Genomic DNA, 17,807 nt, shown 5'->3' with positions numbered 1-17,807 from the left:
TTTTTTTTTTAACTAAAGAATTAATTTCTAAGTGGGGTAAGTAAATGTTTATTACAGTTAAAAAAAAATGATTCTATTCAGTCTTTTGGGTATATACATAACTTGATTCTTGACCATTTTTTGTGGTGAAAATAGGTAGCTTGATTGAGAAAAGAAGACATTTTGAAATATATATATATATATATATATATATATATATAGATGTGTATATTTATTTCTTTAAAAATAATAACTAGAGAAATTGGCAAAAGTAACTATGAAAAAAACAAAAATTAAATATCTAACTACACTAACCATATAAATATTATACAGACTATATAATCTACAATATATACTATTTTTTTTTCAACCAAACATTAATCTAGAAAATAACTCTAAGATTGGTTGCCCAAACCGGAGGATAAGAGTTTACAAAAGAAGTCTCAGAAAATAAAGATCTCGAAGAACGAGCCAGACAATCTGCTTGAATGTTCGACATCCGTGGAATCCTTGACAGCTGGAAGGATGGGAAGGATAGCCGGAGTACGTTGAAGTCGTCCAAAAGGTTGGAGAAAGCGGGCCATTCATCAGAAGACTGCACCATCGCCATTAATTCTGCGCAATCCGTCTCAAAGCTCTGACAATCAACCCCCGCCGTCAGTAAGGAATCCATCGCCCAAATCAAAGCCTGAAGCTCTGAATGTAGAGGGGAAGGACTGCAACGTTGACTCCGTGCTCCCAGTAGTTGTGTGGTATCCTCACTAATACAGAACCACCAACCCAAACCGACTAGAGGATCTCACGCTTTCCAAGAACCATCAACCTGGCACCGGGGGGAAGGATCCCGAGACTTCGCAGGCAGGGGTTCTAGGGCAGCCGAGTAGAAGGTCTTAGTCTCATCCCATAACAATCTGTCATTGTCCGCCTGATTAATAACCTCGCTTGGTTCTGCCTCAGATCCCTCAGAAACTTTTTTGTTCCTATCTTTCCAAATTGACCAAACAATCCATGGTAAACGAAAACGTATATTCGGAGCATCCACCTGGGATGACACCCGCCAATATAGAAAATCTAGATTCGTGTATATGGAATCAGAGGGAAAGTCCCCAAAAGTTAAGTCAACAGAAGATAAATCCCAAATCCGACGGGAATGAGAACACTCAAATAGTGCGTGATTGATAGTCTCCACCTCCCTATCACAGCGTTTACATAGGGTATCACACCGAACACCCCGATGAGCAAATCGTTCCATCATTGGAAGGGAACCAGAAGCAATCTGCTAGAAGAAATGTTGAACCTTCGAGGGAACCTCCAGTTTCCAAGCTTATGCCCTAAGGGACGTACAAGACGGCCCATATTCAACCTCCGTAATTAATTCACGTGCTAGCCGATAACCCGTCTTGACCGAATATTTTCCTGACTTAGTATAATGTCAAATCAGCTTATCTGGTTTGTAGACTTTGCTGATCTCCATAGCTTGGATAATCTGAATGTCTGTCGGGTCCATAAACTCCTCAAGAATTGGCATATGCCACTCCTTAGTAATAGGATTAATCAAATGATTTACCATTAAATTTGGATGTAACAATCGGCCTCTACCATTAGCCGGTCTTGGCTGATTATCTAGTATCTAGGGGTCCCGCCATACCGAAACATGATAACCTGAACCTATCGCCCACCTTGCACCATGTTTCACCAAGCCTTGAGTAGAGTAAATACTCCTCCAAGCAAACGAGGGGGAGTAAGGCTTCTTGGCATGTAAAGGATGTTTATTCCGAAAGTATCTACCTCGCATGACCTAGGCCATTAGAGAATCTGGGTAATGAATTAACCGCCAATATTGTTTAGCCAGCATTGCATCAATAAGTGTTCTAATGTACGAAAGCCCAAGCCGCCTTCGGACTTGTCCTTACACACCTTATCCCAGGCGACCCAGTGCAATCCTCGTGCTTTATCGTTAGACTTCCACCAGAACCGTGAAATAGCACTCGTAAGCTTAGACGTTACCTCCTGCGGTAGTTTATAACAAGACATGACATGGGTTGGAAGAGCCAACGCGACCGACTTAATCATAACTTCCTTTCCACCTTTCGATAAATACTTTGCAGACTAGCCATTCACTCGATCGTCCAAACGATCATTAACATAACTAAAAACCTTAGTTCTCGAACTCTGACGATTTTAAGGAATACCCAATTACGAGCCCATACCACCTTCTTTGGAAATACCCATTACAGATTTTAGTTGAATCCTGCTTTCAGGTGAAACTTTTTTTCCAAACATAATAAATGATTTCTCCAGATTCACCTCTTGACCCAAAGCTTCCCCGTAGTTCCTTATAATTTCCATAACCGTAGTACATAATAAAGGATTTCTCCAGATTCACCTCTTGACCCGAAGCATCCCCGAAGTTCCTTATAATTTCCATAAGTCGGTCGCGTTGGAAGAGCCAACGCGACCGACTTAATCATAACTTCCTTTCCACCTTTCGATAAATACTTTGCAGACCAGCCATTCACTCGATCGTCCAAACGATCATTGACATAACTAAAAATCTTAGTTCTCGAACCCTGAAGATTTTAGGGAATACCCAAATACGAGCCCATACCACCTTCTTTGGAAATACCCATTACAGATTTTAGTTGAATCCTGCTTTCAGGTGAAACTTTTTTTCCAAACATAATAAAGGATTTCTCCAGATTCACCTCTTGACCCGAAGCTTCACCGTAGTTCCTTATAATTTCCATAACCGTAGTACATTCTGCCGTCTTTGCTCTACAGAAAAACAGACTATCATCTGCAAACAACAAATGTGAAACAGTGGGACAGTCCCGGGCTAACTTGATGCTTGTAATTCTACTTTCTCTTTCAGCCTTTTTAATATTGGCGATTAAAACCTCCGTACATATTATGAACAAATAAGGAGATAAAGGATCCCCCTGACGTAAACCCCTCTGAGGCTTGATTAAGCCCCGAGGCTGTCCATTAAGAAGGACTTGATAGGAGACCGAAGATACACACCACATGATCCAAGAGATCCATTTCCTATCAAAACCCATCTTGACCATAACCGCTTCTAAGAAGTCCCATTTCACACGGTCATAAGCTTTGCTCATATCCGTCTTAAATGCTAGATAATCGGATTTACATCAAGGATTTGTATTTAAACCATGAAACATCTCCTGAGCAACAAGGATATTATCTGTAATTAGCCGACCAGAGACGAACGCCGATTGGGTTTCAGACATCAGTGAAGGGAGAACCCGCTTGAGCCAAAAGCACATGACCTTTGAGATAATCTTATAACTCACATTACAAAGACTAATCGGTCTAAATTCTGTCATCCGTTGAGGCCTTTCTTTTTTTGGAATTAGACAAATGTTTGTCTTGTTTAAACGCGGATCGAAGCGATACATACGAAAGAAGTCCTTAACCAAAGCGACCAAATCTCCTTTTAGAGAGGACCAGAAGCGTTGGAAAAACAATGCTGTCATCCCATCGGGACCCGGAGATTTCTCGGGATGCATAGCAAAAAAGCTTGATTCCGTGATATCCCTCGTTAAGGATCTGTTCATATAACCTGTAATCAGTGTAGGGACTTCTTAGAGCAATTCTGAGACTCCCCTCACATTCGACCTTTTGAAAAGATCTGTAAAATCTGTTGATGCAATATCCTCCATACAAGAAAGCGATTCAGTCCAGACATCATTTGGACCAAATAAACCAGCAATCCTATTTCTTGCTCATCGCTGTTTCGTGGAAGCATGGAAAAACTTTATATTTTTATCACCAACCCGTAACCAGAACTTCCTGCTTTTCTGCTGCCAATATAACTCCTCATCCCTATAGGCCTCCTTCAGCTTCCTTTCTATACTCCGAATTTCGTCCTACGAAATCGAGTCGTCCATCTTTGTCTCCTGCAAGGCCGCCTTCAAAGATGAAATGATGGCCGGCACATGAGAAACATTGTTCTTCCGCCACCAAGAAATGGAATTACGACAGTTCTTTAACTTATCCACAAATACCGGTGTCCAGAAATTTTTTGTGCGGTTCCACCCAGACTCCACCGCACCAGATAGTCCATCCTTACCTAACCAACGCTTATCAAAACGAAAATAAGTAGTCGACCTTTGAGTGGGGAAAAAAACAATGCCAATCCTCATTAGCTAACGCCCGGTCTAAGCGACAACGGACTATCTGATTGTTCCGTCTATTACCTCGCCAAGACAATTGCTCACCATAGCAGGGAAATTCTAACATACCGCAATGTCGGATCACAGAATTAAAAGGTACAAAAGAAGATACTGATCTTAACGCCCCGCCTCATTTCTCATGGTTCCCAGTAAGTTCATTAAAATCCCCTATCATAAACCACGGATCAATTCGAAAAGAACCAATATCAATTAATTTTTCCCAAACCTTATGTCTATGTTGAGGGACGGGATCCCCATAAACAAAACACAGAAAAATCATTTGTTGGCCGGAAAATGTTTGAACATCAATTAACCGATCACTTTCATATAAAATAGAAAGTTTTAATTCATTCTTATAAAAAAGAGCTAAACCGCCCCGAGACCCACATGGTTCAACAATAAACAACTTATCATAACCAAACTTATTCTGAAACTTTTTAAAATAAGAAATACATTTTTTGTTTCTGATAATAATATAATATCTGGATGATACTTTTTCCACAAATCTCCCAAGTACTCCTCGGTCAGGTCCGCCCCAATGCCCTGACAGTAGCAACTCAAGACCTTCACGTTTGAGCCGATGGTTTCGGGAGAGCCACCATCCCTTTCCTAACCGGTTGTCCCCCACCCGGAGGTTTGTCAACCATGAACTTGGTCCCCTAATTTCCCATCACTTTTTGTTTGTGAACCTCACCTGCAGGTTTAGATAGAGCTTTAGCAAGCAAACGTTTTCCAGGAGATGCGAGAGATAATACAGGTTTTTTAAACACTTTCTTAACCCGAGAGCTGGGAAGTCTCAAGCGATCTCCACCATTCGAACCTAACTCAACATTACGCAAAGCAGAACTTACAACACTCACATCCAAAGCATTATGTATAGAGGGTAAAGAGATACCTTGCATATCCACCTCAGTTGAATCAGACACAACCGAATCATTCACCAAAGGTGTCGTATTCTGCTCTATTACAGCGTGACCATCCCCTTGGAGACTACCATCCAAGAACTCACCATCTTCAAGGAGGTCATCAGTGGCTTCCTCAAAATCAGAGCCTGCTGAATCCTTAACAGACTTGAGTTGAGGGGACACCACCATCTCTGCATCAGGTCGAGGCTCATCAAGAACCGAAACTACGGTACCAACCCCAAGTGTCTCCTTCACCGACTTATCCTTAAGAACTTGTTTGGCTTTGTAAAGAGGCTTTGGCCATACCGATCCTGAACCCTTCCTATTAAGATGAAATGGAGGAGTCTGGCTTGTGTACTCAATAAGAACCGCCTGTCCTCCACGCTTTGCACCCATATGACCCACCTCCGTAGTACCATACAGCTTCTTCAGATCCCAACCCGATCCCTGATGACGATTTTGTTGATTAGAACCGGAGCTACCAGCCACAACAGGCGCCTCATATGATTGAAAATCAAGAGCTCGCTTAGCAAATTTACTAGGCTTCTCCCATCCACTTTCATTATGATACACCCCTTGTTTTACCATCCCATGTTGTCGCTGAGCCCCTCTCTTATCTGCTTGGTTTTCAAACCCCTGAACCCCAACAACGTTATTTAACTCCGGACAGCTTCTCGAATCATGTGTAAGCCGAAAATAGTTGTCGCATAGGCCCAACAGCTTCTCATACTCAAGTGAAACTATAAATTCATCCCCAGAATCAAAAGGCACAACCAACTTAAAAAGAAGAGGGTTAAAACCATTAACGGTAACACAAATACTCCCAGATTCTTCATCAATTTCACGAATAGTACCTATTTTCTTGCCAATGGCCTCCAAGGTAGCAATCTCCCAAAGATGCATTGGGATACCAGCCACTTTCACCCAGAAATTAATAGCTGAAGGATAGGTTGGAGAGATGATTGGCTCCCATTTAACCAAGGAAATCATCCAACCATCAAAATGGTAATGTCCATTCTGTAAAACGCCTTGCAGGTCCGCCTCTTCTGCAAAGTTGAATTGAAAAGTGTTTTGACCAAGATCTGCTCCCACAACACTATCTTCAAGCTTCCAAATCTTTGGTAAAGTAGACACCAAGGACTCCACCCTTTGAACCGATGGATTCATCAATCTCCCAATAAGGATAAGAGAGAATTGATGGATCCGTTGAGCCAAGACCGTATTGGAAGTCTTGACTGTTTCCGTACGCACCAGAGGAGCCTTACCCTTGAGAAACGATGACTGAGCCATAAGGAACCGCACAAACACCACCAAGCTAACACGTTCCACCGCAGAACACCGCAAAACACAGCGATTTAACCAGAAAATATGCTAAGCAGTGAGCAAAAGATGAAACGAATAAACCCCAATCTCCAAATATATACCCATATACCAACCATGGACCTCCGAATCCGTAGAGAAAATATACCGATCAAAAACATCCCAAAAATACACTCAATCTGCGAAATCCTATCAATCCTTGATCCCATAAGCCATAGCAGAGTTATGTGAAACCTTCCATAAGGGCACCATCAAATCGCAGTCATTATGACCTCCCGCAAAATCACCAAATTTGATACCCTCCGTACCCAAACATGATCTGAAATGAATCCCTCAGTCCTGAAACAGATCCATCGAATATCCCATACGATTAAGCCCAAATCGAATCGAATCATATCCTATAAATCCGACTGCAACAGTTTTCCCCTATTACAACCTGAGCATTGAGACAATGGAGCTACCCCATTCAAAAACAAAGACAGACTTCCGATCTGTCCCCAACCACAATGACCCTTCAGAAGCCACACAAGCCCCTCGCTCCACCTACCATCGTCAACCATAACCCCTGATCAACCCTCGATTTCATTCGCCGTCGTCGTCGTCGTTTCTCCTTTTAGAAATAGATTTTTATTCACAATATATACTATTTTACCCTTTATTTAACACTATCATCCTCCGCTCTCTACCTCCTAACAACCACCCCCACCACCATCACCATCATCTTTGTCCACCGGATCACCGCCGCCAAGACTCCGCCAGAACACCGCCGAAAAACCTCCGCCGGGACTCCACCGAAAAACCTCCGTCGGACCACTGCATGAGTACCTCCGCCGTCAGACCACCGCCACCGGGTACACCGCCGGAGAACCGCCGCCGGTACACCGCCGGACAACCTCCGCCGGACTTCTTCACCGTTGGACTACCGCTGGACTACCACCACCGGAGCACCACCTCCGGACCCTTCGCCGCCGGACCGGCCTTCGGACCACCGCCGGATCCCTCCTCCGGCCACCAACCACCACCATTCTCTATTGTCACTAAACTGCCCTTTTGGTCATTTTTCATTGGGCAATGGTTAATCTCCTAATTTTTCTGATTAATTGGTTATATTCTTACTTTTTTTTTGTTTGGTTATTACACAAATCCACCCTAATGACTAATATATGGAAAAAGAGAAGAAATCATATCACATTTTTAATCAACCTTGTCCTTTTTATATATAATGGTGATAATTACGAACAATTAAAGAATGAAAATGATTTATCACTTAAAATAATTATCTTGTCTCCCTCAGTTTTAGTGTTGGTGTCAATGTCTGCTTTATTTTTTCTTGTGTATTAGTCCATCATTTAATTCTTGCAAGCAAATACTATCATTTTAATTCCTTGGAGTTTTTAACAATTTTTTTATATATATAAGAAGTGAGTTGTTAGATTATTTGGTTCTTGTAGGCAAAACAAAGTAGTTCAATATATACACAAAAACTATAAGATTTAAGTCAAGTACTAGTACTTAAACGTTTCTCTTCTGTTATTTTTTAATAAAAACATAGTTTTGTTGGCATCGTTGTTGAACACAACTTTTATGAATGATGAACAACAAGAAAAGACATTGATGATTTCGATATATCAAAAGGTGAAGAGAGACGCGAGAGCATAAAGGCAAAAGTTTCGTGATTAAAGAAAAGATAATTAGATTTTTTTTTCTATTATTATGAAAATTATACGACCTCACAAAATATCACATTATGTCGGGTGGGTCTCTTGTTTTTGTTTTAATTGGTCAGATTTCATAGATTCGTTCTTTTGTCAGTATGAGAGCAAATGCCCAAAAATGTTGGTCTCTCTGTGCATATCGGACGAAGCTATAGTGTGTTCTGTCGTACAGTGACACATTTTGGAATCGCATAAAACAATGTTAAGCTGGGCTTTACTACTTATACTGGGATAAAACTGGGCCGCATAGTGGCAAACTAGATTTCTTACTGGGATATAGATTTCTTATGATGAACCGAATGACAAAACTCGGAGGTTAAGCTTTATTATGGAATGATGATGAATACATGAATTAAACAAAATGTAAGATTTCAAAGGTTTCGATAGTTTCAAAGCGGGTTATGGATAAGTTAACGAAAAGACTACTCAAAGTTGAATCACAAAAATATTCAAGAGATTATGTAAGAATAATAGTTGGTAGTGATAAAGACTTAATAATGCTAAGTAGTTTAAAATAAAGGGCTGAAGTGGATTTGATAGGGAATAAGAGATTAATTTTGAATGCTTCGAGATCATCCTTATTCTAAATGGTGAAGATTTGAAGAAACCTGAAAAAGCATCCATCAACCCTTATAAACTTGTTTATATGTTATGTTTGTTTAGTTTCGTCTGATTTGTCGACTAATGTATAAAGGTTGATAGTTGCTTCTTGAGTATATGCTTCTTGAATGTAATAGTTAGAAATCGGTTTTTGATAGCCACTAATTGGGACACTAAAAAAAAGAAACAGTTACGGTATATTCAAGTTTTGTTTGGAATGCAGCTATATATGTACATGTAGAAAACACAAAATACATTTCGGAGATGGCATTGTTTGTATTTTAGTCTTAAATCAGCAAGATATAATTAATTTATATATTTTCACTTCATGATATTGTATTGCTATTTTAAACATTTTTTTTTAAAAAGCATTTAAAATATTTTTATAAAGATTTGCTCAATGTGATACAACAAGAATAGCCAAAACATCGAGCATATAATATGTGTGAGACATATACAGTAAAACCTCTATAAATTAATACTCTATAAATTAATAATCACTATAAATTAATAAATTTTGATGGTCCCAAGTCGGGCCAGTGTAAAAATTAACAATATTCGATAAGATAATAAGATAATATTTTTTTTGAAATCTCAATGTAAAATATGGTCCCAATAAAATCATAAATTAATAATCATGTAAATTTTTATATATATATATATATATACTGATATAATAGTGTATGTTTCTCCTAAAACTCATTTCTATAGAACATTTGTAATGTTGTATTTTCAAACTATAATGATATCTCTAAAATATTTTATAACATGTCATACAAATAATTAAATTTTAAAGTTTTAATTTTTAGATATGCATCATTTACAATTTGATAATTAGACAGATTATTAAAATATGAGAATTAATATTATTATTATTCATAAATTTGAATTTATGTATGTCATGTGTATAAGTCAATTTGTTTATAGTATTTGTAATTTATTGTCAATAATGCTTTATAAATATTACAAGTTCAATTCCTAAACCATAAAATTTATAACATCCGAAAGTTTAATCTTATTTTGCTATAACTGTTCCAATTCATAATTTAAAAAAAACAATTAAAATATATCTATAAATTAATATCACTATAAATTAATAAAATGTCTTGGTCCCAACATTATTAATTTATAGAGGTTTTACTGTAACTAGAAATTTAACGTTAAAAATATTTTAAAAAAAAACTTATTAATTTACTAATAGATGTTAACTCAGATAATCAAAGAAAGAAAAAAAAACTATGTACTACAAATTAGTAAACTATATGATAAATGTAATATTAAGATGAAAAATATATAAGAAACAAATTATATTTTAAAAGGTGAAAAAGTGTTGGAAACAAATCTTTGAATTGAAGTTGAAGAAAAGGTGAAAATGATAAGCGTTTCATCAGTTTACCAACAACACCATCCATGTTGTGTTGCTTCGGAAACGGAATTACGAACTACGTATCGTTTCTTAAAAATTGCCACTCTCGTAAAATTTTCGAGTTATGCAAGGGTAATATCGTCACTTTAGTCAGATCAAATGTTTCCATCAATGTTACTGGTGTTTTTCTTTTTTTCGGTTTACAGATTTGATTGAAAGAAGAAAGAGGAAATAAATAAACCTAACAAAAATATTTCAAAATAGAATTAAAAAAAAAAAAAAAAATCTTCATTTCTTTCAAATTCATCATTCGAGGGGAGAGGTGTTTCACCTCTTCACATTTTTTTGATTCTTCGTTGTAAAAAAAAAAACTTCCAAATTTTGATCTACAATGGCTTCCTCTGCTGACAATCTTACCGACAAAAACATTGTTTTCAGAAAACTCAAATCAAAATCTGAGAACAAGGTAAATAAATCGAAATTGCTTTTCTTATGAATTTGATTGTGTTTTTCTTAGATCTGAGTGTTGTTTGACTAGATCTTCGATTTTGGTTTTTGAATTTGGCAAAATTTAGGTATGTTTCGATTGTAGTGCGAAGAATCCAACTTGGGCATCCGTTACATATGGGATTTTTCTCTGTATCGATTGTTCAGCTACTCATCGTAATCTCGGTGTTCATATCAGTTTCGTCAGGTAATATAATCTTAATCTGATTCGATTCTTCAGGCATTGTTCTAGCTCAGAGTTGTTAATTTTAGCTAAGGTTTGAGCTTTTTTATTAAAGGCATTATAGTTCTAATACGTTGAATAATAATGTCACATTGCGGTCTAAAGATTTGTAAATCTTCTCGGGTTTTTGTGTAGATCAACGAATTTAGATTCATGGAGCCCTGAGCAGCTCAGGACGATGATGTTTGGTGGGAACAACCGTGCTCAGGTGTTCTTTAAGCAACATGGATGGACTGATGGTGGTAAAATTGAGGCTAAGTACACTTCAAGAGCTGCTGTTTTGTATAGGCAGATTCTTGCTAAAGAAGTTGCTAAAGCCATGTCTGAAGAAACTAGTTCTGGCTTACCTTCGTCTCCTGTTGCTGCTACTTCTCAGCTACCGGGAGCATCTAATGGGGTTTCTTCTTTTTCTGTCAAGGAAGAGTTGCCTCCTCCTAAACATGAAGCTGTCAGTGCCACTTCTTCTCCTAAAGCTTCTAATACAGTTGTGCCTAGTACGTTTAAGAAACCTATTGGTGCTAAAAGGACAGGAAAAACTGGTGGTCTTGGTGCAAGGAAGCTTACTACTAAGGTATGTCTTGGGTTGTTTTTTTTGGAGTAATGACTTTTTGATTTTCTCTTGTTTCTACATTAAAAGATCTGACTCTGTTTTTTTTTTCTGATAAAATGTAGCCAAAGGACAATCTTTATGAGCAGAAACCAGAAGAAGTTGCACCGGTTATTTCTGCTGTGTCTATAACTAACAACGGGGAAAGCAAATCATCAGCTGGTTCATCGTTTGCATCTCGGTTTGAGTACAATGACGACTTCCAATCTGGAGGAAAAAGTGGTGGTGTTGGTACTCAAGTGCTTAACCATGTTGCTCCACCAAAGTCGTCAGGTTTCTTTTCAGATTTTGGAATGGACAGTTCTTTCCCCAAGAAATCAAGCTCCAACTCGTCAAAATCTCAAGTAAAGCTGCGGTTTTCAGAAAGAAAAAAATAGTAAATTGGTATATTCTGGTCATATGCTAAGCCATTTTTTTTTATCACTAGGTTGAAGAATCGGATGAAGCAAGAAAGAAGTTCACAAACGCAAAGTCCATTTCTTCAGCACAGTACTTTGGGGATCAGAACAAAAATGCTGATATGGAATCAAAAGCTACTCTTCAGAAGTTTGCAGTAAGTACTAAGAAACTTTCCCCACAATTTCATAGGACATCATTCTCATCGTTCGATTCTAATGCGATTGTGGTAATTTACAGGGTTCAGCATCTATCTCAAGCGCTGATTTTTACGGTCACGACCAAGATGATTCCAATATTGATATAACTGCTAGCGATCTCATTAACCGGCTTTCTTTCCAGGTACAAGATCCATACATACTCCTAAACCCCTTCTTCTTCCTCATATGTTAACCAGTTCATGAAATGTTCGATTTCAAATGTTTGATCAGGCGCAACAAGACATATCGTCGCTGGTGAACATAGCAGGTGAAACAAAGAAGAAGCTTGGAACTTTAGCTTCCGGTATCTTCAGTGATATTCAAGACAGAATGCTGTGAGAAAGAAGAACACAAGCTCTCTCACATGTTTTTGTTTTTACCGAGAAAAAAAAAGGTAAAGAGAAAAAAGCTTTGTCAGAAACTTCCAATGAGGTTCACGTTTCTCTGTTTTTTATAGAGCTTCTTTTTTGTTTGGGAATATTGAGACGTGGCTCTTGTTGTTACTTGTTATCAATCTACAATATGGATCTATTATAATATACACTGGAATATGTTATAGACTTTATTAATCTTTTGTTTGTTTGCAGAAAAAAGTGGATTTAAAATCAAATTTAGGCCATGAATGGAAGATGGTTTTTAAATGGCTTTTAGATTATAGATTTGGGTTTTTAGTTTTTGGTTTTTGATTTTTGAGATTTTAGTTTTTTGTAAGAAAGTTATTTTTAAAATAATTACATAAAGAAACATAAAAAAAATAAAAAGAATCGTAAGTTTTCCCTAAAATCTGTAATTATGTGGATTCTAGTTTTTGTTAATATTTGTAAAGAAAAGCTAAAAACTAGTTTTCCTATTTTTTAGGAAATCTATTTAATGTAAAATCTTGAATGGAGAAAAAATTGGTTTTTGAAAAACAAAATCCAAAAACTATAGTAGAATTACTTGCCATTCAAGGCCTTAATTGTCATGATACAATGTGTTTTGAAAATATTAGTAGGGTACAATGGCTCTGCCAAACTTTTATTAATATGTTCATGATTTTGCACATTTATTAAATGTATGTGAAAAATATTTCTTAGTACATTTTTGGGGTATAAAAAGAGAAAAATATTTCTGACTTTTTAGTTTTTTTTTATTTTTTTTTATCAAATTAGTAAGATTACTTTCCGTTTGATTCTATTGTTCTTATTCATAAACTTTGATTTGCCTTATAAAGAAGTAGATATCATACCAAATACAGTTTTAAATCACCATGGTTGACTTGACTGAGCAAATTATTCACAAAAATATTTTGAATTAAAAAAGCTGAATTAAAAAACATTGGATTATATAGAATAACGCATATATAGGAGAATTATTTATAATTTAGATTATTTTTAAAAAAAAAACCTCAATGTTGACCACCGACCCTAAGGGAAAAAACAAATTTACCGTATCTGGAAGCATATCTGTATCTATCACATAAACACACTTTACAGTTTTACGCCTCACGATTTGTCTTCTTTATTTTTGCAGAGAGAGAGAGAGAGAGATTTATAAAACCCTAAAAATCATGGCGATTCGATTTTCCCTCCCAATTCAAATCCTCTCCTAAGTCTCTTCCTTCTTCCGCCGATCTCTCTCTAATCAAAGTTGCATCGGAATCTCGACTTTTCATCCTCCAAATTGACGAAACCCTAATTTTGGTTGAAATCGAACCCTTGAAGACGATGTTGGTGGCTAATTCCGACGTTTCTTCTTCGATTCTCTCTCGTACTCCGTTAATCCCCAACTCGATCGAAACCCTAGACGAGATTGAGGACTCGCCTTCACCTTCGCCTTCGCCGCAAATCCCGTCGACTGATGCTGATGTTGTTAATGTTCAGTCATTAGCTCTTACGTCTCCCGATCGAGATCGTGATTCGCCTCCGAACTTCGATGAGTATACCTCTTCGTCTTCTTCCGACGAAACCCAATTCGTTCCTTCTCCGATCAATTTCGATTACGATGAGATCGGCAACGGGACTCAACGCCTGCTAGAGTCACAGGTTCGAATTGGGGGTAATTCGCAAACTCTTGACGATTTGGACGATGTTATGTGGGACGGGTCCTCGTCTGATGATCACCGGGAGAATAATAGCCAACCTTGGACGCCTAATGTCTCTCCTGGCTTTGGAAGTGATGATGATGATAACAACTCCAACTCTAAGAAGGAATGTAGCGAGCCTTTGTTGTCTGGGTTCATGCAAAGACCTCTGAAGATCGATGAGCCCGTCACTGGTGTTGTATGTTCTGATTTTTTATTTTTTATTTTTATTTTTAATTTTTTTTTGGTTGCTGCATTTGTTTTCAGTTTTGATCTCTGATTACGAATTTGACATTTTTTTTTTGTTTAGGGAGCTGGGCTTTGGAACTTAGGGAACACTTGTTTCTTTAATTCGGTTTTGCAGTGTTTCACTCACACTGTGCCACTTATCGAGGGCCTTCGTTCATACAAATATCAAGATCCCTGTAACTGTAAGACGTAGTAGCTTTTTGTTTGTTTATGTTGCCTTATGTAATGAATAATTATCTTTGAATTTTTGTAGGTGGTAATGAGTTCTTCTGTGTTATAAGGGCTCTTCGAACTCACATTGATTTTGCACTGAGGCCTGAAAGAATTCCAATGGCTCCGGATTATTTTCTTCACCATCTTAATTGCATCCTTTTATTGAATTTGTTTCATTTCCGTCATTAACTTTATCAATTGTTTCTTTGGATGGCATAGTTTTCTTTTGTATCCTTAGCTGCCACAGATTTTTCGCCTGACTTCCAGCGTTATCAGCAAGAAGACGCTCATGAGTTTCTGCAAGCATTTTTGGATAAGTTGGAGAGATGTTGTTTGGATCGAACAAGTTACCGCAGCTATGTCTCTTCTCAAGATGCCAACTTTGTTGACCAGGTCTTTGGAGGTCGTCTCATCAGTGGGGTAAGAAGTTCACTCAAACTATACATTTGGTCACGTGTCAAAGCTATTTTCAGTATTAGTTTCGGTAAACATGTGCGTATTTCTGGTCTCAGCTCCGTTGCTGCAACTGCAACTCCATCTCTGATACATTTGAAAAGTCTGTTGGGTTGAGTTTGGAAATTGAAGATATGGATACCCTGGAGAGTGCACTAGAATCCTTTACCCGTGTGGAAAAACTTGACGAGCAATTGACATGTGATAACTGTAATGAAAAAGTCTCAAAGGAGAAGCAACTCTTGCTTGATAAGCTTCCTCTAGTTGTCACATTTCATCTGAAGAGATTCAAGAACAATGGATTTTATATGGAGAAGATCTTCAAGCATGTCAAGATCCCATTGGAGTTAGACTTACAGCCATATATGAGGGATAAAGAGGAAAACGATGTACGTGAAACTTGCAGTGAAATGTCTCTTATCTCCCCTTTCATTTACTCAAAGTTTGTATATGTCTGCACACTTTGAAACACACTTCCTTTATTTCTTCTTCTTCAGGTTCCTACAAAATACCATCTTTACGCTCTTGTGGAGCATCTCGGGTATTCAGTAACTTATGGACATTACTTGTCCTATGTGAGGTCTGCTCCCAAGATATGGCATCAATTTGATGACGTGAAGGTGATATTTTAAGTAAATCCAGTTGATTTGGGTGGTTCAATAGATAGTTTCCGTAAATGAACTTTTCCTCCTTGTGTTTTTGACAAACTTCGGCAGGTTACCAGAATCGATGAAGATAGTGTACTGTCACAGGATTCATACATTCTTTTTTATGCACGGGAAGGAACTCCATGGTTTTCTAGCATCGCTGAACAGATGCAGCCATTGCTTCCATTGCTTGAAGCGAGTTTACCGAATTCTTCGCCGAAGTCTGTGCTTGATTCTTCTAACGGGGAGTGTTTATCAGAGATCAGTTATGAGAATGTCGATAAATCCAGCAAACCCTGCGACTCAGCGGGAGTGTCTAACCAACATGGCAAGACAGAAGAAGATTTTGTATCCCTCTCTAACGAGCTAAACGAAGATGTGTTTCTATCTGCTGAGTCTTCTAGTGACGAGGATTCTTCTATGCCAGAGCTTATGGACCCTCTTGATACTGATGATCCTTACGTTCCAGGGAGTGAAAAAGAACCCAATACTTGTTTAGCCATTGAAAGAGCTACCACTGGTGATGATTTTTTCCCTCTGCTGATGGTTGAAGATCAGGACTCATTCCAAAAACACCAAGGTACTATTCTCTTATAACAGGAAGATATGTTTTCTTCGTATCAATGTTAACTTGGGGAGTCTACTACTTACTTGGTGTATGTGTATGTGTGTGTGTTGAGATTCTGCAGAAGGAACTTTTCGAATGCAGCTCAAGCAAATGGAAGAAACCGCACAGAACCAAGAAAAGCCTTGGAAGCAGCCGTTATTAATAAGTGACGTTGCAGTTTCCAAGGAAGCAGAATCTGTTAATGGAGACCTCATGAAGAAACCTTCACCTCGTGCTAGAGATTTGTTGGATCAATCGGTTTCTACAACAACTGGTTCTCCACCCAAAAAATTGAAAACAACATGAGAGGGAGAGGGAGAGGTATCTTGTTGACTTTCTTGATCGCTTATTAGCTTCTAGGTGTTCTAAAGATGGGGGTAATGACTTTTGATTAGAGACTTAAATCAGGCTTAATTCGTTTTCGGTTTTGTGCATACTGCATAGTAGTAGTTATGCTACTCTGGTGTTGACTTGGTTTTTAATGATAAGAAGCAAGGATTCAGAATCTAATTAAGTTTTATAGATTTTGTTAATGGGTTGGATCCTCTCGTATACTTTATTAGAGGACTATCTTTGGTTGAATTGGTAAAAGTTCGATCACTTGACTTCGACGGAAAAAAGTAAATGCAAATGTGAAGAATCAATGATTTAACTGAAATGATAACCGACAAAGTTGTCAGTAAAAGTATTAAGATTAGTGAAGTATGAGTCTATGACATCATATACATTATATAGAGTTTAAAATTTGAAGATTAGTGGAGTAAGCTAGGATAATACACATGTGACATTTTTTCTTTTTAAAATTGGACAGAAATACTAAAGTGTGTTATCGAATGTCCTCGAAGAAACTAATCTATGAATATGATCTTCGACTGAGTCTACTCTTTGTTTCGTTTTTATGGTTGATAAATTTTAGTATATAATTGCTAGAATTTTATATTAAAAGAATGAATTTAATGAAAGAAGAACAAGCAAAGGAAAAGGATGATAAGAAGAAGATGGTCCACTCCACCGGGTCAGATATGGCGTGCCGTGTCCAAAGAGCTTCAATTTTGACTAACCAAACCCCTTCAATTTAATTTATTTTTATTTTCAGTATTTTAGTTTTAACTTCAAGGAAAATAACTCGTGTTTATACATGTTTACTTATAAAACGATTTTTCCTCACAATTTTGTCATGAGTTAAACAAAAGTTAACATGAATATTGAACACAAGTGTATGTAATCTGAACTAAAGTATGTAAGATATAGAGATCAAAATGTGATAAACGAAAATATATTACTCCAATATTTTGTAACCAAAAAAAAATGTAAAAAACGAAACACAAATTCAAGGATTGGGAAAATCAAAGTCAAGTGGCGTATTTTTTCAAAGTCAATGGACAATAAAAATACATAAAAGACTTGTGGTGTGTTTCTATTTAAATGACTGCACAAATTTTCACAAAGATACTAACTTATCATCAAATTAAAGACTTTATACTTCCAACTTACTAAATACTTTCAGTTTTGTATCAAATACAGTATATGTTTCATATTTTCTATTTTAAAATTAAAAAAAAACA

The 17,807-nt window shown here is 37.3% G+C and overlaps 4 protein-coding genes across 6 annotated transcripts; 2 read left to right on the top strand and 2 right to left on the bottom strand.

The window, feature by feature from the left end:
* Positions 1–778: 778 nt before the first annotated feature.
* On the bottom strand, positions 779–1,335 carry LOC147935979 (uncharacterized). Its single transcript, XM_087468542.1, has 2 exons — positions 1,277–1,335; positions 779–1,172 (listed from the first exon to the last, which is right to left on the bottom strand). The coding sequence occupies exons 1-2, from the start codon at positions 1,333–1,335 to the stop codon at positions 779–781; spliced, it is 453 nt and encodes a 150-aa protein (XP_087324668.1).
* A 76-nt stretch (positions 1,336–1,411) lies between these two features.
* On the bottom strand, positions 1,412–6,367 carry LOC104720274 (uncharacterized). Its single transcript, XM_010438207.2, has 7 exons — positions 4,867–6,367; positions 3,398–3,559; positions 2,685–3,109; positions 2,340–2,549; positions 1,897–1,989; positions 1,628–1,777; positions 1,412–1,516 (listed from the first exon to the last, which is right to left on the bottom strand). The coding sequence occupies exons 1-7, from the start codon at positions 6,365–6,367 to the stop codon at positions 1,412–1,414; spliced, it is 2,646 nt and encodes an 881-aa protein (XP_010436509.2).
* A 3,691-nt stretch (positions 6,368–10,058) lies between these two features.
* LOC147935978 (putative ADP-ribosylation factor GTPase-activating protein AGD8) lies at positions 10,059–14,116 on the top strand. Of its 2 annotated transcripts, XR_015569196.1 has the most exons (8): positions 10,276–10,544; positions 10,654–10,772; positions 10,944–11,379; positions 11,481–11,759; positions 11,843–11,968; positions 12,052–12,153; positions 12,243–12,405; positions 13,524–14,116. XR_015569196.1 is itself a non-coding variant. In XM_087470566.1 (7 exons), exons 1-7 carry the CDS (start codon positions 10,470–10,472, stop codon positions 12,348–12,350), a joined length of 1,245 nt encoding a protein of 414 aa, XP_087326692.1. In that variant the 5' UTR covers positions 10,059–10,469; the 3' UTR covers positions 12,351–12,772. The 2 variants fall into 2 exon arrangements, 1 of the variants encoding a protein (XP_087326692.1); XM_087470566.1 differs by lacking the exon at positions 13,524–14,116 and having other exon boundaries at positions 10,059–10,544; positions 12,243–12,772.
* On the top strand, positions 13,718–16,752 carry LOC104718541 (ubiquitin carboxyl-terminal hydrolase 20). Of its 2 annotated transcripts, none has more exons than XM_010436305.3 (8): positions 13,718–14,272; positions 14,384–14,504; positions 14,576–14,686; positions 14,783–14,955; positions 15,048–15,377; positions 15,486–15,608; positions 15,705–16,215; positions 16,325–16,752. In XM_010436305.3, the coding sequence occupies exons 1-8, from the start codon at positions 13,718–13,720 to the stop codon at positions 16,546–16,548; spliced, it is 2,148 nt and encodes a 715-aa protein (XP_010434607.2). In that variant the 3' UTR covers positions 16,549–16,752. The 2 variants fall into 2 exon arrangements, with proteins under 2 accessions (XP_010434607.2, XP_010434606.2); XM_010436304.3 differs by having other exon boundaries at positions 16,316–16,752.
* The last annotated feature ends 1,055 nt before the right edge of the window (positions 16,753–17,807 follow it).

Source organism: Camelina sativa, chromosome 10, assembly GCF_030686135.1.
Source record: "Camelina sativa cultivar CO46 ecotype springtype chromosome 10, ASM3068613v1".
Taxonomy (NCBI): Eukaryota; Viridiplantae; Streptophyta; class Magnoliopsida; order Brassicales; family Brassicaceae; genus Camelina; species Camelina sativa.
This window is presented reverse-complemented; position numbering and strand designations above follow the sequence as displayed.